We start from the raw sequence: 27032 nt of genomic DNA on the forward strand, positions 1-27032 counted from the left end.
AGACTGGCATTTCCCACAGCCCCTAACCGGGTGCTTCATTTGCAGTCTTCACTGATCCCGTGTTTCCCCCCAGTCCCATTCATTTCCACAGGCGGCTCCTCTCAGTCACCTGCCCACACTGGTGTTCCCCCTCCAGAAAAAGCGCCTGAGCCCTGACTCTCAAGTGGAACCCAGAGAGGCACTGGGATCCAAGAAGGGGGCACACGAACGCAGCGCAGAGCAGATCTGGAGCCTCTCTTCGTTATTCTCACCAGCAAAAACGAGCAGGGTACTTTAGGGAAGGGACGCGTAGGGCAGCGCACGCAATAGAAACAGTACAATCAGACGCCTCTAACAATTCGGTTCAGCTACACTTGGCCCTTGAGCGAGTCCCTGAGATTCCAGAGGACAGAAGCTTGGTTGCTAGATATACAGTAACTACCTCTCTGGGGGTTCAGTGATGGACGACCTAAATGTCCATGGACAGAGGAATGGATAAAGAAGGTGTGGTACATATATAACTACAATGGAATATTACTCAGCTATAAGAAGAATGAAATGACGACACGTGGAGCAACATGGATGCAACTAGAGGTTATCATACTAAGAGAAGTCAGAGAAAAGCAAATATCATACACCACTTAGGTGTGGAATCTAAAATAAGATGCAGATGAACTTATCTACGAAACAGAAACGGACATAGAGAACAGACTTGTAGTTGCCAAGGGGGAAGGAGGTGGGGAGGGGTGGACTGGGAGTTTGGGATTAGCAGATGTCAATTATTATATATAGAATGGAGAAACAGCAAGGTCCTACTCCACAGCACAGAGAACTACAGTTCAATATTCCATGATAAACCATGATGGGAAAGAATATGAAAATGAATGTATGTCAACGTATAACTGACTTAACTATACAGAAAAAATTAACACAACATTATAGATCAACTCTGCTTCAATAAACATTTTTTTTAATTCTGTAGCTTTAAAACCAAACTTATGCTTCCTCGGTGCATGAGTAAAGAAAAGAAAACTGAAGAATCTTAAATAAGGATCAGCATGAAGCTAAAAATAGCCGATAAGAGGCCTGATCCTGCAGCGCCCTGACCTGAATAAATCACCCGCAGTGAGCGAGCCACTCCCTGCTCTGAAGATGCATGAGCATCTCCTGGTATGAAGGTATCGGCTGCTGGGAAGAGCAAGCATCTCTGCACTGAGGATGTGGAATGAGATTCCCGACGTCAGAGCGGAGAAGTGCTGACTCCACGTGTCGCTTGCTCACCCTGGTTCCCCGGATGACCAGTCTTGGTAATGTGCTTAAAATATTACCGTAAGCCTGGGGTCCTCGGTTCCACTGATGGCTAACAGAGATAGGAAAGGGAACGGGGGCTCCCAAATGCCCCACCAAAATGTGGGAAATGCGCCATTCGGCATAAGGTTACCAACAACTGGAAAACTTGCTTGCAAATGTACAAGCTCTAAACCAAAGTTAATTGAGATTAGGGTCTTTTTTAGGGTGAAACTTGATGGTATATTAAGATTCTGATTCCTTTTTTATGGTTCAATTTTTTTAACTTAATTTATTTATTTTTGGCTGTGCTGGGTCTTTTTTTTTTTTTGAACTTTTAATTTTGTATTGGGGTATAGCTGATTAACAATGTTTCAATAGTTTCAGCTGAACAAGAAAGGGACTCAGTCATACATATACACATATCCATTCTCCCCCAAATTCCTCTCCAGTTCAGGCTGCCACATAACACGGAGAAGAGTTCCCTGAACTATACAGTAAGTCCTTTTGTGTTACCTATTTTAAATATAGCAGTGTGTACAGAGAGGCATTGAGCAAGGTAAGAGATGAGCTGTCAAAGCAAGAGACACGCACAGAAAAAAACACACACACAGACACACACAGACACACGCACACACGTGCTGGTGAATGAATGGAACAATAGGAACTCAGCTACACATGCAGCACCAAGCAGCTGTGTGTGGGGGGCTGTGTCCCTTCCACTGTCAGAGTATTTTCAAGTGCAAGCAACCATCCTCAAGTCCAGGTGAGGGCTCTGTCCAAGGTCCTGCTTCTGCCTTTGTCCTTGATGATGGAGAGAAGCTCCCAGGGCACGGATATGAGATCACTTTTTATTTTTAGCCTTTCTTAATGGTTGTTAACATTTGCTCTAAGCACTGTCACAGCCTAAAAGGACGTAAATAACACCTTATATGCAGCGTGGTATTGACTAGCGGTTATATTTAGTCCATGTAAAGACCCAGACTGGAAATGTGGAGACCCATCTTTAAAGGTGCTCTGTACACATCCACCCACAAATGTTTGAAACCTTTTCAGAGAATAACTTTAACTTAATCCATGTGTCTAGCTGGCACCTATGTTAGATGAAGGTTTGAGATGAAGCATCCGTTGTAAAGTAAAATCAGTGAATGATAAATAGCAGAAGTCATCAACTGAGGTGCTTATTGACCCCTGTTGGGTATAAAACAGTCCTGGAGGGAAGACTGCTTCTAACAGAAGGGGACAAGCTTCAAAGACACCAGAGGATGGAAATCAGAGTGCTTTCTGGGTAATCACGCATACTGGATAACAGCGCAAACAGAACACAAATTAACCAGTGACGACCATGCAGTCATCTCCCGGTTAAGCCTCCATCATTTGATGCAGACAAGAAAATAACAACTGAGGTTTTTGCCAGTTCTGCTGTTTGCAGGATAAGTAGGTGGTGGAATTGACCTTGGCTGATGCTGGGCAGCATAAGAAAGACCAGACATGCTGATATCAGCTCAATCGGATCACAAAGCCCTCTTTTTAATGGGCCAGGTAATGAATGTGTGCCCCTTTATACATACTACTCACTAATTATAACCACCCCATGAACTACACGTTTTTTAGTTTCATCCTTATTGGTAGTAGAAACAGAGAAAGCTTTGTAATGTCATACAGGTAGCAAATGAGTCAAAATTTAAATCCACTTCTCTCTCTCTCACCCAAAAGCCTGATGTTTTAACCCCCATATATGTGTGACCTCTAAGAATCTTCCAAGTTAGACCAAGTTCAAAAATAATGCTTGACAAAGCTCAGCCAAATCTTAATTTATTGAGTACCCACAGGATAGATAGTACAGAAAATGGAAGAAATTAGACCTAGTTTGCTATTTCCACTGGAGGAACAGAAGACAATACAGAATGAATGAACCTGTTCTGTGAATGCAGGTCTGATACTGACCTAGGCAAGTTGGAAGTGGTGGAAAGTGCCCTGGTTTTGGAAACTAGTTGCTCCTGCTGGAAGTTAGCCAGCAAGCAAGACACACCTGCGGTTGGTGTCTCTTCTGTGAAATGAGGGGATTAAACTTTGAGATCTCTTCCAGTCCTTACATTTCTGGTCTTCACCCTTTCAGCTGCCCCAGTTCTCCTCATTCTCCCCTTGAAACTTGGGGCAGGTCGTCAGGGGAAATCTAGGTCCATGTAGGAATGCTTTTTAAAACAAAACAAAATTAAAACCACCTTTGAAGACCAGGAGAGGGCAGACAAGATGGATGAGTGGGGTGTGGATCTGGAAGGCTCTTCTGGAAGAGGTGTCAGCCTCCCGGGTCGGTATTTGGTCTGTGTGCCTCCTGCCTGCTCACCGTGGCTAAACCTTTGCCAAATCTATACATTCGATAAGGCTTCCCTGGTGGCTCAGACAGTAAAGAATCCACCTGCAATTCACAAGACATGGGTTCGATCCCTGGGTCGGGAAGATCCCCTGGAGGAAGGCATGGCAACCCACTCCAGTATCCGTGCTTGGGGAATCTGTATGGACAGAGGAGCCTGGCAGGTTACAGTCCACGGGGTCACAAAGAGTCGGACACTACTGAGCGACCAAGCACACAGTACACATTGAATAATGCAGGGGTCAGCTGCTGCCAGCAGGGGCCACAGGACTGGAAAAGGTCAGTTTTCATTCCAATCCCACAGAAAGGCAATGCCAAAGAATGCTCAAACTACCGCACAATTGCACTCATCTCACACACTAGTAAAGTAATGATCAAAATTCTCCAAGCCAGGCTTCAGCAATATGTGAACCATGAACTTCCAGATGTTCAAGCTGGTTTCAGAAAAGGCAGAGGAACCAGAGATCAAATTGCCAACATCCGCTGGATCATCAAAAAAGCAAGAGAGTTCCAGAAAAAACATCTATTTCTGCTTTATTGACTATGCCAAAGCCTTTCACTGTGTGGATCACAAACTGTGGAAAATTCTGACAGAGACAGGAATACCAGAGCACCTGACCTGCCTCTTGAGAAACCTGTATGCAGGTCAGGAAGCAACAGTTAGAACTGGACATGGAACATCAGACTGGTTCCAAATAGGAAAAGGAGTGTGTCAAGGCTGCATATTGTCAGTCTGCTTATTTAACTTCTATGCAGAGTACATCATGAGAAAGGCTGGGCTGAAAGAAGCACAAGCTGGAATCAAGATTGCCAGGAGAAATAACAATAACCTCAGATATGCAGATGACACCACCCTTATGGCAGAAAGTGAAGAGGAACTCAAAAGCCTCTTGATGAAAGTGAAAGAGGAGAGTGAAAAAGTTAGCTTAAAGTTCAACATTCAGACAACTAAGATCATGGCATCTGGTCCCATCACTTCATGGCAAATAGATGGGGAAACAGTGGAAACAGTGTCAGACTTTATTTGGGGGAGCTCCAAAATCACTGCAGATGGTGACTACAGCCATGAAATTAAAAGACGCTTACTCCTTGGAAAGAAAGTTATGACCAACCTAGATAGCATATTCAAAAGCAGAGACATTACCAACAAAGGCTATGGTTTTTCCAGTGGTCATGTATGGATGTGAGAGTTGGACTGTGAAAAAAGCTGAGCACCAAAGAATTGATGCTTTTGAACTATGGTGCTGGAGAAGACTCTTGAGAGTCCCTTGGACTGCAAGGAGATCCAACCAGTCCATCCTAAAGGAGATCAGTCCTGGGTGTTCATTGGAGGGACTGATGCTGAGGCTGAAACTCCAATACTTTGGCCACCTCATGCGAAGAGTTGACTCATTGGAAAAGACCCTGATGCTGGGAGGGATTGGGGGCAGGAGGAGAAGGGGACGACAGAGGATGAGATGGCTGGATGGCATCACCGACTCGATGGACATGAGTTTGGGTGAACTCTGGGAGTTGGTAATGGACAGGGAGGCCTGGCGTGCTGCAATTCATGGGGTCGCACAGAGTCGGACATGACTGAGCAACTGAACTGAACTGAACTAAAGCTGCTGCCCAATACCACCAGACATCGTTGTCCATAGAAAACACCTCCCCTTCCTGTCTGTCCTCACTCACCCCTATCACACACCCACTGACACACTCAGCACCTGATTCCCTGCTCACCCACATGCACCATCTGTGAGGACATGCATCCCGTGTGCCCAGCACATAGCAGGCCCCCATACATATCTGTTCAAATCAACGAGTTTGTTTCCACTTTGCCTCCCTCACTAGACTGAAAGGCTCCACCTCAACCAAACTAAGTTCTACAGAGGCAAGAGGCCCCCTCTTAGTAGTCTTTGTATTCTCATCCCCAGGGAAAATGTCTGAAACACACCAACATAAAGTATATTTGAGCTGACCAATACAGCTGGATATGAGTACAATCTCATATCCAGGCTAAGACAGGAGTCAAAGACATCTCATAGGTGAAAAACAACAACCCTAGAATTATTTTACTCAACCGTATGCAGCTTGGAGGGTTTCCCAGATGGCACTAGTGGTAAAGAACCTGCCTGCCAATGCAGGAGACATAAGAGATGCGGGTTCGATCCCTGGGTTGGGAGGATCCCCTGGAGATGGGCATGGCAACTCACTCCAGTATTCTTGCCTGGAGAATCCCATAGACAGACAGGGGAACCTGGTGGGCTATGTAGTCCATAGGGTCGCAAAGAATCAGACATGACTGAACACGTGTCTAAGTTCACGACTGAACTTAGTACATGCAGCTTGGCATGTAGTCTTTTTAAAAAAATATTTTATTGAAGTTTAGTTGATTTACAATGTGTGCATTTCTGCTGTGCAGCAAAGTGACTCAGTTATGCATACATATATTCTTTCTCCTATTCTCTTCCATGATGGTTTATCACAGGATATTGAATATAGTTCCCTGTGCTGCACAGTAGGACCTGTTGCTTATCCATTCTATAGGTAACAGATTCCATACACTAAGCTCAAGCTCCCAGACACCCCTTCCCCACGCCTCTCCCACTTGGCAACCGCAAGTCTGTTCTCCAAGTCTGTTGGCACATAATCTGAAAGCAGACTGTGACCACTGATCCCTTCATTGCTAGTTTGTAAAAAATGAGCAGCACACTTTGAAGGGAGTACACTATTGTCTAAGCTCACCCCTCTGCACACCCTGCCAAGATACATCAAGCAGGAGGTAACGTGCCACGCACAAAGATTCTTAAACACAGATGCTGTGTGATGTTACAAAGGTGGTGGGCAATCTAACTGCCCTGAAGGAACCTCCTATCAATGAAATTATAATAGTATAATTCAAATGTCTTCAATAGGAGTACACTACAAGACCTGCAGCATGACAATTAACTAGTTGATTTGATGAAAAATGACTATGCCTTACTTTTGTATATTAAATTTTATATTTTGAGATCATTTCAGATACACATGCAGTTGTAAGGAATGACAGCTGAGGGCTTCCCTGGTGACTCAGTGGTAAAGAATCTGCCTGCCAACGCAGGGGCCGTGGGCTTGATCCCTCAGCCGGAAGACCTGACATGCTGTGGAGCAACTAAGCCTGTGCGCCACATCTACTGAGCCCGTGCCCCGAAAGAGAGCCTGTGCTCTGCCGCCAGAGAAGCCGCCGTAATGGGAAGTCCGCACGCTGCAAAAGGGAGAGCAGCCCCCGCTCTCCACAACTAGAGAAAAGCCCTCGCGGCAGCGAAGACCCGGTGCAGCCAAACAAATAAATAAAACTGAAACGACACTGAGACTGCGTGTACCCTCCAGCCAGTTCCCCCAGTGGCAGTTCCCCCAGTGGCACCATCTTCAAAACTATAAGGCGGCATCACAAGCAGGATACTGACATGGAGGAAGTCAAGACGCAGAAATGCCCATCAGCACAAGGATGCCCGTGTTGCCCTGTACCCCTCCAACCCTGCACCCTCCTTCACCCCAGCAACCACTAGTCAGCTCTCCATTTCTATGAATATGATGTTGCATTTCATGAATGTTACATCAGTGGGATCAGACAGCATATAACCTATTGAGACTGGACTTTTTTCACTCAGCACAACTCTCTGCAGATCCACCCAAGCTGCTGTACTTGGTTCCTGTTTATTGCTGAGCAGTGATCCCTGATACAGAGACACCACAGTTCTTGTTCAATCACCCAGCCACAGAAGGACATCTAGTTTTTGGCTATCAGAAAGACACCTAGTGTTTGGCTATCTAGTGCAGCTGCTATGAATATCGATGTACAAGTTTTTGTGTGAAGGGAAGTTTCTCTTTCTCTGAAATAAATGCCCAAGGGTACAACTGCTGTGTCAAAGGACACTGAACGTTCAGTTTTGTAAGAAATTGCCAAACATTTTTCCTGAGTGGCTGGCTGGACCATCCTGCCCAGCATTAAGGTATGAGCAATCCAGTTTGTCTGCACCCTGGCACGTGTTTGGTGATGTCACCACTTTTCATTATAGCATTTCTGATAGATGCTCCATGATTCACTTTAATCAACACAAAGTTCCAGAGGTGAAAGGGAGAGACCCCCACACAGCCACCAGGAATCTTGATGTATTTTTTGGTTTCTTATGATTATCTAAAAGGTGCAAGCAAAACAGCCTCTGCTCATACTGAACTGGGTACAGGTAGGAGGGCAAGAATCCTTCCCTAGTGTAACAGAACTACAGCTCTGAGAGCACACGTCGCACTCCAGAAGCACGAGATCCTGGAAGCATCCCCTTATTGCACTTCCAGTAACCGTTTATTGGCAGTACTAGCAAATATAATCAAAGGAGAAAAAGTATTATAGCGATTATAAAGGAAGAAACTAAATGACTATTGGCAGATACAGAGACTACCTATGCTTGAAAATTTTAAAGAATCCATAAACTATCAAAATTATTGCCACTATTACTCAACATAGTTCTGGAAGTCCTAGCTACAGCAATCCGAAGAAAAAGAAATAAAAGGAATCCAGATAGGAAAACAAGAAGTAAAGCTCTCACTGTTTGCAGATGACATGATACTGTACATAGAAAAGCCTAAAGATAGTATCAGAAAAGTACTAAGCTAATCAGTGAATTTAGTAAAGTTTCAGGATACAAAATCAATACACAGAAATCACTTGCATTTCTATATACTAACAATGAAAAATCAGAAAGAGCAATTAAGGAATCAATCCCATTCACCATTGCAACAAAAAAAATTAAACATCTAGGAATAAACTTACCTAAGGAGACAAAAGAACTGTGCACAGAAAATTATGCGACACTAATGAAAGAAATCAAAGATGACATAAACAGATGGAGAGATATTCCATGTTCCTGGGTAGGAAGAATCAATATTGTGAAAATTACTATACTACCAAAAGAAATCTACAGATTTACTGCAATCCTTATCAAACTACCAATGGCATTTTTCACAGAATTTGAACAAAAAATTTCACAATTCATATGGAAACACAAAGACCCCGAATAGCCAAAGCAGTCTTGAGAAAGAAGAATGGAGTTGGAGGAATCAACTTTCCTGACTTCAGATTATACTACAAAGCTACAGTCATCAAGACAGTATGGTACAGGCACAAAAACAGAAATATAGACCAATGGAACAAGCTGGAAAGATCAGAAATAAATCCATGCACCTATGGGTACTTTATTTTTGATAAAGGAGGCAAGAATATACAATGGGGCAAAGACAGCATCTTCAATAAATGGTGCTGGGAAAACTGGACAGCTATATGTAAAAGAATAAAATTAGAACACATCCTAACATGATACACAAAGATAAACTCAAAATGGATTAAGACCTGAATGTAAGACCAGAAACTATAAAATTCTTAGAGGAAAACGTAGGCAGAACACTCGATGACATAAATCAAAGCAAGATCCTCTATGATTCACCTCCTAAAGTAACAGAAATAAAAACAAAAGTAAACAAGTTGGACCTGATTAAACTTAAAAGCTTTTGCACAGTAAAGAAAACTATAAGCAAGGTGAAAAGACAATCCACAGAATGGGAGAAAATAACAAAATGAAACAACTGACAAAAGATTAATTTTCAAAATATACAAGCAGCTCATACAACTCAATACCAGAAAAACATACAACCCAATCAAAGAGTGGGGAAAAGACCTAAACAGACATTTCTCCAAAGAAGACATACATATGGTTAACAAACACATGAAAAGATGCTCAACATTGCTTATTATTCAGTTCAGTTCAGTTGCTCACTAGCCTCAGACTCTTTGAGACCCCAGGAACTACAGCACACCAAGCCTCCCTGTCCATCACCAACCCCTGGAGTTCACTCAAACTCACGTCCATTGATTCAGTGATGCCATCCAGCCATCTCATCCTCGGTCGTCCCCTTCTCCTCCTGCCCCCAATCCCTCCCAGCATCAGAGTCTTTTCCAATGAGTCAGCTCTTCGCATGAGGTGGCCAAAGTACTGGAGTTTCAGCTTTAGTATCATTCCTTCCAAAGAACAACCAGGACTGATCTCCTTTAGAATGGACTAGTTGGATCTCCTTGCAGTCCAACAGACTCTCAAGAGTCTTCTCCAACACCACAGTTTAAAAGCATCAATTCTTCGGTGCTCAGCTTTCTTCACAGTCCAACTCTCACATCCATACATGACCACAGGAAAAACCATAGCCTTGACTAGACGGACCTTTGTTGACAAAGTAATGTCTTTGCTTTTGAATATGCCATCTAGGTTGGTCATAACTTTTCTTCCAAGGAGTAAGTGTCTTTTAATTTCATGGTTGCAATCATCATATGCAGTGATTTTGGAGCCCCCAAAAATAAAGTCTGACTGTTTCCACTGTTTCCCCATCTATCTGCCATGAGGTGATGGGACCAGATGCCATGATCTTCGTTCTCTGAATGTTGAGCTTTAAGCCAACTTCTAGAGAAATGCAAATCAAAACTACAATAAAATATCACCTCACACAGGTCAGAATGGCCCTCATCAAAAAGTCTACAAATGATAAATGCTGGAAAGGGTGTGGAGAAAAGGGGACACTCTTGCACTGTTGGTGGGAATGTAAACTGATATAGCCTCTATAGAAGACAGTATGGAGATTCCTTAAAAAACTAGGAATAAAACCACCATATGACCCAGCAATTCCAGTCCTAGGCATATACCCCAAGGAAACCAAAATTGAAAGAGACACATATATCCCATTGTTCACTGCAGCACTATTTACAATAGCTAGAACATGGAAGCAACCTAGATGTCATCTACAGATGAATGGATGAAGAAGTTGCGGTATATATACACAATGGAATATTACTCAGCCATAGAAAGGAATGTATTTGAGTCAGTTCTCAGGTGGATGAACCTAGAACCTATTATACAGAGTGAAGTGAGTCAGAAAGAAAGATAAATACCATATTCTAACACATATATACGGAATCTAGAAAAATGGTACTGAAGAATTCACTTACAGGGCAACAGTGGAAAAACAGACATAAAGAATAGACTTATGGACATGGGGAGAAGGGAGGAGAAGGGATGGGATGGGGAGGGTGATAGGAGGGAGCTTCAAGAGGGAGGGGATATATGTATACCTATGGCTGATTCATGTTGAGGTTTGATGGAAAATAGCAAAGTTCTGTAAAGCAATTATCCATCAATAAAAAATTAATTAATTTAAAAAATTCTTAAGACAGCCCACTAGGTTGTTGTTTCAATATAGAAACCCTAAAGTTTGCTAGGTACTAGCATAACCAATTTAAACTGTAATTTGTGAATAATCCTTTTTTTTTTCTTTTAGTCTTTGGGTGCATGCTCAGTCATGTCTGACTCTTTGTGACCCCATGAATATAGCCTGTCATATATGGCTCCTTGGTCCATGCAATTCTCCAGGCAAGAATATTGGAGCGGGTTGCCATTCCCTTCTCCAGGGGATCTTCACCTTGGCATAGAATCCGTGTCTCTTACATCTACTGCATTGCCAGGCTGGTTCTTTACCTCTAGCGTCACCTGGGAAGGCCCAGCAGGCCCTTTACGCAAGTTCAAATGTGTGCCCCAGGGAGCCCACACTGTCAAGGCCTCCCTCTTCCTTACACGGTGTGTAGTGAAAAAGTGAAAGTCGCTCAGTCATGTCTGACTTTTTGCAACTCTGTGGACTGTAGCCTGCCAGGCTCCTCAGTCCATGGAATCATCCAGGCAAGACTACTGGAGTGGGTAGCTGTTCCCTGCTCCAGGGCATCTTTCCAACCCATGGATCAAACCCAGGTCTCCCACATGTCAGGTGGATTCTTTACCATCTGAGCCACCAGGGAAACTCATGAATACTGGAGTGGGTAGCCTATCCCTTTTCCAGGGGATCTTCCTGACCCAGGAATCAAACCAGGGTCTCCTGCATTGCAGATTCTTTACCATCTGAGCCTCCAGGGAAGTGTAATAGACCCCAAATAAGCTCCCATCTCGCAGCCTATCCAACAGCGAGACCCCCATCCTCCACCACTGGACGTGTCTCCACTGCTCCACCCTGATGACACGCTCTCTTCTCTGAATCTCAGAACCCTGCCCTCCCCTCTCCCCTGGCTTTTACGTCCACGCCAACAACTGTACAACTGTCACAGGCCTTAAAACGGCCTTCTAGAACTCATATCCTCCTCCAGCAACCACTCCCCCCTCTGCTCCACGCTCCCTAGCAACAAAGTTCACCCCCAAAGAGTTTTCTGGTCAAGCTGTTTCCAACGCCTGTCCTCTTCATCTCTTACGGACATTCTTCCCGGGATCACACAGAAACAGCTTCTGCAAGGTCACTGATGCCCTCCCCTCCCTGCTGCTGAACAAACAGACGGTTCTCAGGCCTCACCTGTCCTGAGCCCGAGGTGATGCCAGGCCCAGTCCGACACCCCGCTTTCTGGACACAGTCTCTTGGCTCCCTCTGAGCTCACTGGCCAACCTCGCAGCCCCCTGCTGCCGCCTGCATCTCCCTGACCTTGAAATGTGGAGTGCCCAGGGCTCTGGGCAAGGACCCCTCTCATTTTGGCCACATCTATATACACGGATTACGTAATCGGCAGGGCGAAGAGCCAAATGAAAGTGCATGCCCCTGGCTCAAAAATCAGGAAGACTTCCGACAGAGCAAGGGCAGGGCCTGAAGGCAAACTGGGGACTCTTTCTAGATGGCGGCCTGAGTGAGTGCTGGTCACACCCGTCCTGAGAGCCTGTCCTGCTGGGCAATCCTCATAGTTCTCCTCTGGTCTGTACACCGGCCTGCCTGTCTCCACTGGGCTCTCTGGCTGGCACCTCACAGGTTCAAAACCAAACTCCTGACCCCCTCTCCCCACCGAAAAAACAGAACTCTGCTCTTCCCCAACCTTTCCCCATCTCAGCAACCATTTTTTGGACCCAAAACCTCCATCTTTGTGTCTCTTTTTTCACTTACACCCTCATCCTAATCATGAGCTGCAGGTCCTACCTTCAAACACAAGGCAGCTGTACCCCCTTACCCCTGGGCACCCACACAGGGACCATCCGCCCTCCCCCGACCCCGGGACTCTCGCAGTCTGGTCTCAGCCCATCAGCCCCTTGATCCTCTGTCGCTGGGATTCTCTGCCGGGACATCACTCAAGCCTCGGAAACACCGGTCTAGACTGTCTGATAAGCTAATTCTCTTTCACATTATTCAGCCACAGGAATAGGGAAGTCACTTATTTTTATATGCTTATTTTCTCAGACATAATCCACGAGAGACTACCACCAGCGAACCCAGCTCCAAGCCGCAAACCCTGCACCTGCGTGTATGTACCTACAAACTTGCCAAGAGCCCCAAAGTGGCACGAAACCTAATCGTTTTGAAGCGCCCTTTCAATGCTTCATGAGCGAAGGGTGTCGTTAGCGCAGGCTGCGTCCCCATCACGTGACATCCAGCTCCACAAGCCTGTGGTCCCTACACACGTTTACATAACAAACCACACACGGCTCCTGAGGACTGGCGGCCCGAGGCCGTCCTCAACGCGCCGGGCTGCGTGCGGCTCTAACGACCGGGCCTCCGAGGCGCAGCGCCGGCTCGCGGGGGCGCCAGGCGGCCCCCGCGGGTGGGAAAGGGAGGGGTCAGCGGCTCGGGCGTCGCTGCGCGCGGCCGCGGGGTCCCCAGGGAGTCACAGAGCCGGGTGCCCCGCCGCCCCCCACCCCAGCTCTGCGGCAGCAAGACGCGCGGCGAGGCCAGAGGGGCGAGATCCTGGTGCGCCACCCGCCCCGAGCCCACCGCGGAGGGGACGCGGGTAGGGGGTGGGGGGACGATGGCCGGAGCTGGAGGCGAGCCGGCGCCGGGGCTTTGATCCGGGACCCTCCCTTCCCCCTCCCGCGGGGACCTGCCCCCACCCCCGGCCCCGGCCTCGCAGCGCGGGGAGGGGTCGGAGGCGCGGACGGAGGGCGGGGCGCTGTGTCCTGACCGCGCCCCTGGCCCGCCCCGCCCGCGCCGCCCCCCAACTCCGCCCGCGCCCCCGCCCAGAACCCCCCAGTCCGCGTCCCCGCTCTCACCCACGGACGCGCGGATCCGTGGCCTCCCGGGCAGGGACATCCTAAGAGCCTGGGAGCGGCCTGGGCCGTTGGGCATCGCGCCCCCCGCGGGCGCTGCGCGGGGCTGGGCGCGGAGCCGGCGGCCCTAGGGCCATGGGGGGCGCGCCGGGCGGGAGCGGGCTGCCTCTGCGCGGGGCTGCGCCGTCCGTGCAGCTGCGGCGCCTAGTGCGGCGGCGCCCGGGCTGCGGGGTGCGGGGCGGGGGCGGGGGGGGGCGGCCCGGGGCTCCGGGAAGCCGCCGAACGTCACGCAGGACGGGACGCCTGCAGGTGCGGAGAAGGCGCGGGGCGGGGCAGGGGATCCGTGCTTTGGGGGTTCGCCTCGGGGACGCGCGCCCCTCAGGGACTTTGTCTCTGGTTTTCTCTGCCCTTGCCGTGGGGCGCTGATGTGAGGCGGTCAGGACGCCTGCTTTCTCTTTTTACGCCCCCTCCCCCGCAGTTTCTGTTCTTCCATTTCTTCCGTGTCCGGTCTGCTGGGGCCTATGCGGAACCTCACAGGAACAGGTATTTCTAAGGTGCCCGATGGTGGCCTTGTCACCAGTGAAGTCCTGGGTCTCTAGACTACTACCACCGCCCCCCTCCCCCCCAGCAACCACGACACAACCTCCCTCCAGCTCTAGCTGGTGGCCTGTTAAAACTATAAGAAATTGTGGGCATCGCTTAACGCCGGACACACACACACACACACATACACACACTCACACCTTCTGCCACAGAAACAGAATCATTGAGGGGTGAGAGAACTGGTCCAAGATCACGTGATCTACTTTTGGTTGTTTTTACTTTATTGTTAATGTTGAAACTGGGCTTGGTCCCCATGGGCACAGTTTCATAAAGGCGTGGGGAGGGGGGAGGGTGTAGGGGAGAGGGGGCGCAATCTGTTTAATATCTGATAAAATTCTGATTTCAAAATGAACACACACACACACAAAATGACGTAAGAGCCTGCTCCAGCATTTACTTATGCGATCATTAAGCTTCAAAACACATAAACGAAGAACAGAGTTCAGCACAGAGAATCCTCCCCCAGTTGCAAAGCCATGTGGTGCCAAGCGCCCCCTTGGCTGGCCTCTACCTCCATCCTTGGAAAAAAAATGCAGAAGGGATGGATAACTTGCTTTGAAAACTGGGCTGGGAATTTCAGCTTCAAGTAGGATTCCTGCCTATTCTGGGCCCTAAAACAAAACAAAAGAGGTTCCTGATAAGCAATGAGTCTTTAGCAGGAAGTTGAGGAAGAGGACATGTTCTGAACTGCAGGGCTAAGCTTCAGGGGGGCAGAAGATGTTTTCTTAGGATGTCATCACAACTGCTGGGGTGATCCTAAAAGTTTCTACCGGTGAGTTCATCTTAATAAATTTATAAATAAGACTTCAAGGGACTTCCCTGGTGGTCCAGTGGCTAATACTCTGCACTCCCAATGCAGGAGACCTGGGTTCATTCCCTGATCAGAAAACTAGATCCCACGTGCCCTAAGAGTTCACATGCTGCCACTGAAGAGCCCACATGTCGAACCTAAAAGACCTCCCTGCCACAAGGAACATCAAAGATCCCACGGGCTGCCGCTAAGGCCCAGTGCAGCCAAAGAAATATATATATATTTTTTAAGACATTAAACCATTTCTTAAGCCTTTCTTTTCCTCAGACTAAAACCCTATTTCCTTTTAAAAATGTTCATGAAAAGTGAAAGAGTCGCTCAGTTGTGTCCAACTCTTTGCGACCCCATGGACTGCACCCACCAGGCTCCTCTGTCAATGGGATTCTCCAGGCAAGAATACTGGAGTGGGTTGTCATTTCTTTCTCTGGACTCAGTGCAGCCAAATAAATAAAATAAATGTTTTAAAAAAGACTTTAAGCCACTTCTTAACCCTTTCTTTTCCTCAAATTAAAACCTCATTTCTTTTTAAAAATGTTCATAGTAGGTATACGTATACATGTCTACCTTTTACACATGGATGGGCTTCCCAGGTGGTTCAGTGGTAGAACCCACCTGCCAATGCAAGAGACACAGGAGATATGGGTTCGATCCCTGGGTCGGGAAGATCCCCTGGAGGAGGAAATGGCAACCCACTCCAATATTCTTGCCTGGGAAATCCCATGGACAGAGGAGCCTGGCAGGCTACAGTCCACAGGGTTGCAAAGTCGGACACAACTAACAACAAACACACGTTTATATATGATACATGTCTATCAGTTCAGTTCAGTCGCTCAGTCGTGTCCGACTCTTTGCGACCCCATGAATCGCAGCATGCCAGGCCTCCCTGTCCATCACCATCTCCCGGAGTTCACTCAGACTCACGTCCATCGAGTCAGTGATGCCATCCAGCCATCTCATCCTGGGTCGTCCCCTTCTCCTGCCCCCAATCCCTCCCAGCATCAGAGTCTTTTCCAATGAGTCAACCCTTCGCATGAGGTGGCCAAAGTACTGGAGTTTCAGCTTTAGCATCATTTCTTCCAAAGAAATCCCAGGGTTGATCTCCTTCAGAATGGACTGGTTGGATCTCCTTGCAGTCCAAGGGACTCTCAAGAGTCTTCTCCAACACCACAGTTCAAAAGCATCAATTCTTCGGTGCTCAGCCTTCTTCACAGTCCAACTCTCACATCCATACATGACCACAGGAAAAACCATAGCCTTGACTAGACGGACCTTAGTCAGCAAAGTAATGTCTCTGCTTTTAAATATACTGTCTAGGTTGGTCATAACTTTCCTTCCAAGGAGTAAGCGTCTTTTAATTTCATGGCTGCAGTTACCATCTGCAGTGATTTTGGAGCCCCAAAAAATGAAGTCTGACACTGTTTCCACTGTTTCCCCATCTATTTCCCAAGAAGTGATGGGACCAGATGCCATGATCTTCATTTTCTGAATGTTGAGCTTTAAGCCAACTTTTTCACTCTCCTCTTTCACTTTCATCAAGAGGCTTTTTAGTTCCTCTTCACTTTCTGCCATAAGGGTGGTGTCATCTGCATATCTGAAGTTATTGATATTTCTCGCGGCACTCTTGATTCCAGCTTGTGTTTCTTCCAGTCCAGCGTTTCTCATGATGTACTCTGCATATAAGTTAAATAAGCAGGGTGACAGTATACAGCCTTGACGTACTATAGACATTTATAAAGGAAAGGCATATATATGGCATGTAAAAAGGCACAGATAAGCATATAGCTAGCTCGCACACCTCTACTCCCCAGTTTAGGGAACAAACAAATCCAACACAGTGAAAGCCACCAGTCCCTAACCTCCTTCCTTTCCCTCTGGTCCCCAGACCAATTTCCTTTCCAGCTCTCCTCTGATGTTATCTATAAACTAATAAACCAAAGAGCAACCCTGACAGGATTAGGCAAAGGGTCAGTTCGTGGGGTCACAGAGTCAGACACAACTTACTGACTGAACAACAACAACTGGGAAGGAAGAACATTCAATAGAAATCTTTATTCCCCTATGGTGGGCTTCCTAAGAACTCGGCAAATGCATTTTGATGACTCCTCCAGATTCTTTTCAATGTTACACATTGTTTTTAGAGAGCAGTGGACCACACCAGACATAGAAGAAGCAATATGGGACTTCCCTGGCAGTCCAGTGGTAAAGAATCCACATGCCATTGCAGAGGACATGGGCTCTGTCCCTGGCCCAGGAAGATTCCACATGCCTCAGGGCAACTAAGCCCATGCACCACAACTACTGAGGCTGCACTCTGGAGCCCATGAACCACAGCTGCTGGAGCCCATGAAGCCTAGAGCCGGAGCTCCGCAGCAAGAGAAGCCTGTGCACCACAAGGAAGGGTCGAGCCCTCTTGTCAAAACTAGAGAAAGCCCGAGAGCTGCAAGAAAGACCTAGTGTGGCCAAAAATAAAAATAAATAAAATGTTAAAAGAAAAGAAAAAGCAACCTGCCGTAGAACTGCCCATCTATTTTCCTGATGACAAAGCGGCAGTTGTGGCAGGCCCTCCCCCTCAGTCATTCATTCACTTTCACTTGTGGCTGCGAGGCTGGCTGCAGCAGGACCCCTGCACATGGCCGCTCCTGGTAACCCCAGCTTCCTCACAACATGCTGGCTGGACCCAGGGGTCCCAGGAAAGAGAGGCAGGTGGACACTCTGTCAGCCCTTCCAAGCTGACCTTGGAAATCATGCACCATCTCTCCCACCACATCCCGTTCACTGAGGCAGCCACAAGGGCCCAGTCGGTCCCAGGGGACAGGAAAGAGGAGACCCCATCTACTGATGGGAGAGCGGCGGGAGTCTGCAAGAGCCTGAGGATTGGAAACCGTTGCAGCCATTTTGGGAAATATAGTCTATCAGAACTACCAGGAAGCAATAGTGATTTTCATAAAGTATTAGTCCTGAGTGCAGCAAAATCATAAAATACTTTCTGAAAAATTAGTGGAATATGTGCAGAACCTTCACACTGAAAACAAGGCATTCAGGCTCCCAAAGAACAGAACTGATGGACTTACACTGCCTGGTTTCAGGTTTATTTGAATGTGAACACTACTCAGGACACTGGAGTGTGGGCATGGGAGTAGACAGAGCCCAGAAACAGATACCTGCACATGTGGGGAAGTGATTTTGAGAGGCACTAAAGCAATTCAATAGGGAAAAGGTAGTCTTCAATAAATGGTGCTGTGACAACTTGATGTTCATAGGAAAAAAATAACCTTGACCCCCTTAACCATACGCAACAATGAACTAAACATGGACCACAGACTTAAAAGTAAAAACCTAAGCAGAGAGAACTTCTAGAAGAAAATGAAGGAGAAAATACTTCCTGTTCTGGGCCACAAAAAGCCCTGATCAGAAAAGGAAAAAGTAATAAACGGAACATCATCAAACGTCATTTCTTCTGCCAAGAAAATGAATAGGCCATTCACCGACCAGGAAAAGATATTTGCAATGCACCCTTTTGACAAGGACTTGGATCTAGAGCGGATAAGTAATTCCTGCAGCTCACAACTAAAAGAACAGCCCCAACTTGTTCAGGAAAATGCACATCACAGCAGATATCATGTGATGCTGCTCATGTGTGGAACCTAAGAAAGTGGTACACATGAACTTATTTATGACACATAGAGTCACTGATGTAGAAAACAAACATGTGGTTGCCAGAAGGAAAGGATGAGGGGAGTGATAAACTGGGACAATGGGATTGGCACACACACACTGCTATTTATAAAACAGACAACTAATAAGGACCTACTATACAGCACAGGGAACTCTACACCATAGCCTGTAATGACCTATATGAGAATACTATCTTACAAAAAAGAGGATACACGTGTAACTGATGCCCTTTGCTGTATACCCGAAACTAACCCAACGTTGTAGATCAGTTATATTCCAATCTTTAAAAAAATAGTAGTCCACTACACAGCCACAGGATGTCAAGGATAAATGACTCTAAATTATTGTGGAGGATGTTAAGCAACCAGAACTCAGACATTGCTGGTAAGAGCGTAGAATGTTGTAACCACTCTGGAACATTCACAGTCCCTGTAGAAGTTAAATATCCACCTTCCATAAATCCAGAGATACCACTTCTAGGTACTAACCTGTGAGAAGACTTGTAAGAGGACATTAATAGTTTTACTCATAATAGCTTCACACTGGGATTCCCTGGTGGCTCAGTGGTAGAGAATCCGCCTGTGATATAGGAGGCATGGGTTCAGTCCATGGGTTGGGAAGATCCCCTCAAGGGCATGGCAACCCACTCCAGTATTCTTGCCCAGAGAATCCCATGAACAGAGGAGCCTGGTGGCCTACAGCCCGTGGGGTTGCAGAGAGTTGGACATGACTTAACAACTAAGAACAATAACAACATCACACTGGGAACAACCCAACAGGTAACTGGATAAACAACTGTAATATATTCATAGGATATGACTCAGCAGTAAAAGGGATGCATTTGCAATTACCATTGTGTACAACAAGATGGATCTCAAGAGCCTGATGTTGAATGAAAGTGAAGGTCACTCAGTTGTGTCCTACTCATTGCGACCCCATGGACTACACAGTCCATGGAATTCTCCACATCAGAATACTGGAGTGGGTAGCTATTCCCTTCCCCAGGGGATCTTCCCAACCCAGGGATCGACCCAGGTCTCCCACATTGCAGGTGGATTCTTTACCAACTGAGCCACCAGGGAAGCCGAAGAATACTGGAGTGGGTAGCCTATCTCTTCTCCAGGAATCTTCCCAACCCAGGAATTGAACCAGGATCTCCTGCATTGCAGGCGAATTCTTTACCAAGTGAGCTGTGAGGGAAGCTGAATGAAAGCAAGACACAAAAGATTAGATAAAGAATGGTTATCACAGACTCAATGGACATGAGTTTGGGCAGACTCCAGGAGATAGTGAAGCATATAGAAGCCTGATTGCTGCAGTTCGTGGGGCTGCAAGGACCAAGCAACTGAACAACAACAACAAATGTTAAAATAACCAGATTAACCCCAAGATGAGTTGCTTATGCCAAGCCCCACATCAGCAAACTGAAACTTGACAAAATTTCTATGCTCTATGCTTGACTCTCCCAGAAAACGAAAGCCTCATCCACCCATCAGGGCTTGTCTGCTCAGCACAAGTCTTCTGTCCGCTCCAAGACTTTCCTTTGTTCCTTACAGGGAAAGTAGCGACCGAACAACAACTTAACCGATCAGCAAATGCCCAGTATCACTTCCTTGTTCCTGCTCACTCTGGTCTATAAAAATCTCTTGCAAGGTATTCAACATCACTAATCATCAGAGAAATGCAAATCAAAACAACAGGATCAGCTCACATATGTAAGAATAGCTGTCATCAAAAAGACAAGAAATACAGGACTTCCCTGGTGGTCCAGTGGCTAGGACTCTGTGCTTCCAATGCAGGGGGCCCAGGTTCAATCCCTGGTCAGGGAACTAGATCCCACATGCCACAGCTAAGATCTAAGGTCCTGTGTGCCGCAACCAAGACAGGATACAGTCAAATAGATGGAGTAAATATTTTGTTTAAAAAAAGAAAGAACTGGTGGTTGTGAGGATGTGGAGAAAAAGGAAGCCTCATGTACTATTGGTGGTAATGTAATTGGTGCAGCCACTATGGAAACAGCATGGAGGGTCCTCAAAAAATTAAAAATAGAACTGCCATACAATCCAGCAATTCCACTTCTGGGCATTTATCAGAAGAAAATGAAAACACTAATTTGAAAAGATACAGGCACTGCTATGTTCATTGCAGCATTGTTTATAACCGTCAAGATATGGAAGCACTCTAAGTGCCCGTTCATAGATGAGTTGATATAGAAAATGTGGTGTATATATATGACACATGTGTATATATGTGTATACATATATATATATATATATGGGGTCGAAAATGCCACCCAGCTCCAGGATTCTAACCTAGAAATTTCCATGGGCAGAGGAACCTGGTGGGCTACAGTCCATGGAGTTGCAAAGAGTCAGACATGACTGAGTGACTGAGTATATATATATATATATATATATATATATATATATATATATATATACACACACACAGACACACATACACATGCATACAGAGAGAGGTTTTATATATATATATAATATATGTACATATATATTTCAGGGAAACTAGATCACAACTTTTAAAATGCTAATATATATAATACATGTATGTATATATTTCAGGGAAACTAGACCACAACTTTTAAAATGCTAATAAAGGGAATTCCCTGGTGGCCCACTGGTTAAGACTCCAAGCTTCCACTGAAGGGAGCACAGGTTCAGTTTCTGCTCTTGGGTAACTAAGAGCACATCACACTTTCAATGTGGCCAAAAAAATAAAATACTAATAAAAGGGAGTTCCCCAGTGGCCTAGTGGTTAGAATTCCAGGGTTTCACTGCTGTGGCTTGGTTCAGTTCCTGGTTGGGGAACTGAGGTCCTGAGAACTGCACCACCCAGCCAAAAAAAACAAAATACTAAATAAAGGAAGTATTTTAGATGCTTGTCCTGGAATACTCATAATAATATTATTCCTAACAGCAAAAACCTGAAAAGCAAGCCCAACGACAAAAGAATGAGCATTTAAATAATGCAAAATTCTTTCTAGAAAATGATTCCCTTCAAAAACAAAAATTTTGAAGACTATTTAATGGTTTGAGAAACCATACTATGTTAAGTGAATGTCAAATGTTAAATGAACAAAGGGAAAATGCCACTGTATATGTTGTGATCTAGTTTTAAATACACATATATAGAGAGTTTCCCTGGTGACTCAGACATTGAAGAATCTGCCCACAATGCAATGCAGGAGACTCAGGTTTAATCCCTGGGTCAGGAAGACCCCCTGGAGGAGGAAAAGGCAACCCACTTCAGTATTCTTGCCTGGAGAATCCCATGGACAGAGGAATCTGGCAGGCTACAGTCCATGGGGTCACAAAGAATCAGACACAACTGAGCAACTAACACTTTCACTTTCATTTATTATATGTGTGTGTGTGTGTATACATATATATACACACATATCCCCATATCTGAAGAGTGAGTTATTAAAATGTTAGCTGTTATTGCCTCTGGGTGGTGGTTTTTATTTCCTTCTTATACTTCTTGGTATATTTTCATTTTTCACAATACAGTAAGAAAAAGTGTCTTCTTGCACAAGGTGTTGCTCAGAGGTATCGCTTTGCTGGAATTCCACAGAGAAGAACAGTGCAGTGGGTGAAAGTCAGACAGTGACCAGAACAAGCGCTGGTGACCAGGCTGAGCCTGATGGCAGTGGGGTCGGGAATGAAGCCCCTCCTGAAGGAAACACAGCACCTGCTGCTGAGTGCTGGGGAATTCAACAGCTAACAGGGCAACCTGGCAACCATGACCAGTGAACAGGCATAAAAGCAGATGAACTGGTTTCATAATATTGATAACAACAGCAGTTCTGAGTGCTTCCTCCGTGGCAGCAAGAAGCTCAAAGCTTGGCTTGCATGTTCTCTTTCCATTTTCAAAACAACACGAAGAGGAAAGCACATTATTACCTCTGTTGTGTGGATGAGAAAATGCAGGATTAGAGAAGCTGAATAATTTGCCCAAGATCACACAGGTAGTCAGAACGTGGAGCCAGAAAGCGAGCTCTTTGTTACCTGTGTTGAGGGGTCACACTCATAATTACTCTCCTCTCTTGCAGCTCCAAAGAGGTCTTCCAACAGAGAGATTTGAAAAAATAAAAAATCTAGAAGCTGTAATAGCACAAATAAAAACAAACAAAAGGAAGGACTTTACTAAAGCTTCTGTATTTTCTTTCACATCTGCTGACCGAAGACCAGCAAAGGTAAATACAGCTTTGTGGGGAGGGATAAATTAGGATTGGGGATTACAGTTACACAGTCCTGTAAATAAAACAGATAAACAACAGGACTTGCTGTAGAGCACAGGGGACTATATTCAATATCCTGTTATCTTGTTATAACCTGTAATGGAAAAGAATCTGAAAAAGAATAGATATATGTATATATATATAACTGAATCTCATTGCTATACTCTGAAGCACAAGACTATAAATCAGCTATATTCCAATTTTTTAAAAAAGGTAACTACAGATTCGAACACATGTACTCTCATATACGTTATGAGTAAAAACTCATATTCCACTAACTCTGAGGTTCATCAGCCCTCAGTGGACAGACATCTGTGACTTGTCATCTTTTACTATCAGCAGTCTGGGGGGAGAGATTAACAATGTCTCAGCCTCCCTCTCCCACAAATACGTGGCCAGGGGAGCCACGCTGGCCAACCAGAGTAAGTCTCCCTGCAAACCTGGCTTTACTTCCAGGGGAAAAGGTGATCCAAGCAGGGGGAACTAGAGGGCTTTACAGAGAGACTTACAGAGGGAAACTTGAGGACAGAGAAACTGTAGGGAGTTATAAGAAGGATGTGAAGTCTGGGGCTTCTAACAGCCATCTTAGTACCACTGGGAGAGACCATGTGTAGGTAGCAAAGACTGGGACTCATTTTTTTTGGCCACACCTGTGGCTTGTGATGGAGAAGGCAATGGCACCCCACTCTAGTACTCTTGACTGGAAAATCTCATGGACGGAGGAGCCTGGTAGGCTGCAGTCCATGGAGTCGCGAAGAGTCAGACACAACTGAGCCACTTCACTTCCACTTTTCACTTTCATGCCTTGGAGAAGGAAATGGCAACCCACTCCAGTGTTCTTGCCTGGAGAATCTCAGGGACGGGGGAGCCTGGCGGGCTGCCGTCTATGGGGTTGAACAGAGTCAGAAACGACTGAAGCAACTTAGCAGCAGCAGCAGCAGCAGCAGCAGCAGTGGCTTGTGAGATCTTAGTTCCTTGACCAGGGATTGAACCTGTGCCCCCTGCAATGGAAGCATGGAGTGCAAACCACTGGACTGCCAGAAAATTCCCTGAGATTCATTTCTGACAATATTGTATGACCTGATTGGTCCAGCTTTTTCTGAAACCCAGACCACTCACTGGACTTTATGTGATTGAATAAATTCCTTTATTTACTTCAGATAATGTGCAACTCTGGAAGTTCTACATAGGAAGGATTTAGGGAGGAAAAGGCAAGGAAACCTAGCTTGAAGTGTGGCAAACACTCCTGAAACCAGAAAGGTTTGTATTGTTGGCAACCAAAATATTACTGATTAATACACATCCCCGCACCATTTCTGAATCTTTCAGTTCTTTGTCATCAGATTTGCCTGGAACCTGCTATTATAAAGAATGCTGTATACAGATGTGTGAAAGTTGCTCAGTCGTTCCGACTCTTTGCAACTCCATGCACTATAGCCCACCAGGCTCCTCTGTCCATGGAGTTCTCCAGGCAAGAATATTAGAGTGGGTTGCCATGCCCTCCTCCAGGGGATTTTTCCAACCCAGGGATCAAACCCAGATCTCCCACATTGCAGCCAGATTCTTTACCAGTTGAGCCTCCAGGGAAGCCCATGTATAGATTGTTTTTGTCAACATAAAACAAAGCAACAGCCAAGCTTCTCAAAGTGCCTCAATAGTTTTTTATTTCAAAAATGAAATGTGTTTATGAGCATCAGCTGGTATATTGACCATGGTGTTCCCATCACAAACACCGCAAATCCCTAAACCTGTATCCTATGTGTGTTTGGACCTTTTTATGTCCATTGTGTGATGCTCCCTGGGAAGTAATTAAGACCTTGGACATAAAGAATGCCCATCCACTACAAATTCCCCACCAGTATCTTATTGTCATTTATATAATTCTCCATAAATAAGGTAACTTCTTCCTAACTTTAAGGATGACACAGTTCCTCAAACACTTTCTCAATTATTTCCTTTTCTTAGAGGAAGTTTAGGAGTCAGTGTCTCAGTAGCCGAGCAGTAGCCTTCTACCTAAGATAAATTTCAAACATCAACAGGAAATTTCAGAGACTTATAAAGGCTTTTAAATATGTGATTTCTACTAAGATCTGATTTCACAATTTAAACTCAGTTACAAGGTCGAGTAAAACAAGTTTCACAGACTCACGTTTATGTCAGCATTTTCTGCTTATCTCAGAATATTCTCCATCACCAGAGGAAGTTAACCTTTTATGCTTAGATGAATTTGAAAGACAACTAATACATAATTCTTTTTCCCCATTTCCCTTTCACAATTCTTTCTGTGAGTTGCACTCTACCTTTGGGTGAAAGGTCTGTCATCCCATTTGAGCACTTTTATAGACATGCCACTAAAGAGACAGTGGAATAAAGAAAAATGGGTTTTTCAGGCAAGCCACTGCGTATCCATTGGCCTTATTTTGATGAGCAGTAAGTCTCTTTAAACTCTGAAATGCAATGACTACAAACATAATAAAGTCCATTTTGTACAAAGGATCAAGAGCCACACTTGTATTCAACAGCAGTCGACTGTGGTCAGTTAGTTCTACATGTCCTTCTGTGACATCCCCTGTACCAGTAGGTGTTAAGCTTCTGCAAAGAAAAGCACCTCTTACACATCCCCCTCCCTCAACTGGATTCAGTAAGTTGTGGCAGGTAGTCCCAAGGGTATCTTCCTTTTTACAAGCATTCTGGGTGGCTCTGATATGCATAGCCTCTGCCCCATTCTGAGAAAACTGCCTTAGATTCAATCTGACCATCTGTGTTTTGTTTAAACAGAAAACAGAGCAGCTCTTCATCTGGATGGTCCATCAGGATAGGCTCTGAGTTCCCGGGTTGCTGACTATGGTCACAGCCCTGTCCCTAGTGACCTGAGAGTCAGAACTGCTCCATTTGAGCTCAGACAGAAAGAACCCCAGAGAGTGACCAGAGCGGGTGAGGGAGGGCCCTGAGAAAGGCAGGCACTCAGAGGGGGACACAGGCATGTGTGGTGTAACCTGTATACACACATGCTCATGGGGATGGGAAGCGTCTTGGAGCTGGGTCTGCTCCAGGTGTACTGTTTTTTCCCCGAGTGATGGGGGGTCTAGAGTACAGCATGATGCCTGTGCTCCAGAGGGCAACCTCTCATCCAGGAACAGCTGAGCAGAGTGGACCTGGACCCCTCTGTCAGCCATACTTTAAGGCAGAATTATCTGGAAAACAGGTTGGGAAAGGAAGCTGCCTTCCCCTGCCTGCCCGACCAGCCATCACACCCAGAAAGGCAGTCCTGACTCACTACATCCTCCCTAGGTGGAAAACTTAGGAAAACTCCCCTCCACCTTGAAGAAAGAGGAGATGCAAAAGAAAGCAGGAGCATCCAGTGAAACAGGAAGCACGCGGGTGGACATGGTGTGAACCGGCCGTGAAGGCAGAGCTTTTAGAAACACTGCCGATTTGCTTCCAGTTTGTAATTACAGGCGACTGTTACGATTCTCAATGTTCACCCAGTTTTCAAAGTGATGTAACTTTGTGAGGGTTATTTTAACTAGAGACAATCAATAGAGACACACAACCAGGTATGAACACGACTACAGATATGCCAGCTGATGTACAAACTCTTCAGGGACACTGTAACAAATCTATATAGTACCTAGAAAGAAGGCAAATGTCTTTTCACTCCACACATCTCAAAGGAACATTTTTCCACAAAGGATGCTGGAACAATTGGATATCCACATATAAAAAGGTGAATTTAAACCCTTACATCTCACCACATAAAAAAATTAACTCATAATAGATCATAGAGCTGAATATAAAAACTAAAACCATTAAACTTCTACAAGAAAACAAAGTCTTTGTGACTTTGGATTAAGTAAAGCATTCTTAGACAGGATACCAAAAACACAGTCCATAAAGAGGAAAGAGTTTGACTTCCTTAAGATAAAAAAATGTTTGCACTTGCAGAAAACACCATTATAAAGGATTTGCAAATCATATATC

At 45.6% G+C, this 27032-nt stretch overlaps 1 protein-coding gene and 1 non-coding gene across 3 annotated transcripts in view; one reads left to right on the forward strand and one right to left on the reverse strand.

Annotated features, from left to right (window-relative positions):
* Positions 1-14161, reverse strand: part of LOC138446887 (phospholipid-transporting ATPase IB) — a 480129-nt gene extending 465968 nt beyond the window's left edge. For both annotated transcript variants that reach the window (XM_069602276.1, XM_069602277.1), the window contains exon 1: positions 13705-14161. In XM_069602276.1, coding sequence (XP_069458377.1) covers positions 13705-13780 — 76 coding nt within the window. In that variant the 5' untranslated portion in view covers positions 13781-14161. The remainder of the gene's footprint in view (positions 1-13704) is intronic.
* A 6385-nt stretch (positions 14162-20546) lies between these two features.
* TRNAG-UCC (transfer RNA glycine (anticodon UCC)) lies at positions 20547-20619 on the forward strand. Its single transcript has one exon. It is a non-coding gene; the product is annotated as a tRNA-Gly (tRNA).
* Positions 20620-27032: the final 6413 nt, after the last annotated feature.

This window comes from Ovis canadensis, chromosome 10 (genome assembly GCF_042477335.2).
Source record: "Ovis canadensis isolate MfBH-ARS-UI-01 breed Bighorn chromosome 10, ARS-UI_OviCan_v2, whole genome shotgun sequence".
NCBI classification, from domain to species: domain Eukaryota; kingdom Metazoa; phylum Chordata; class Mammalia; order Artiodactyla; family Bovidae; genus Ovis; species Ovis canadensis.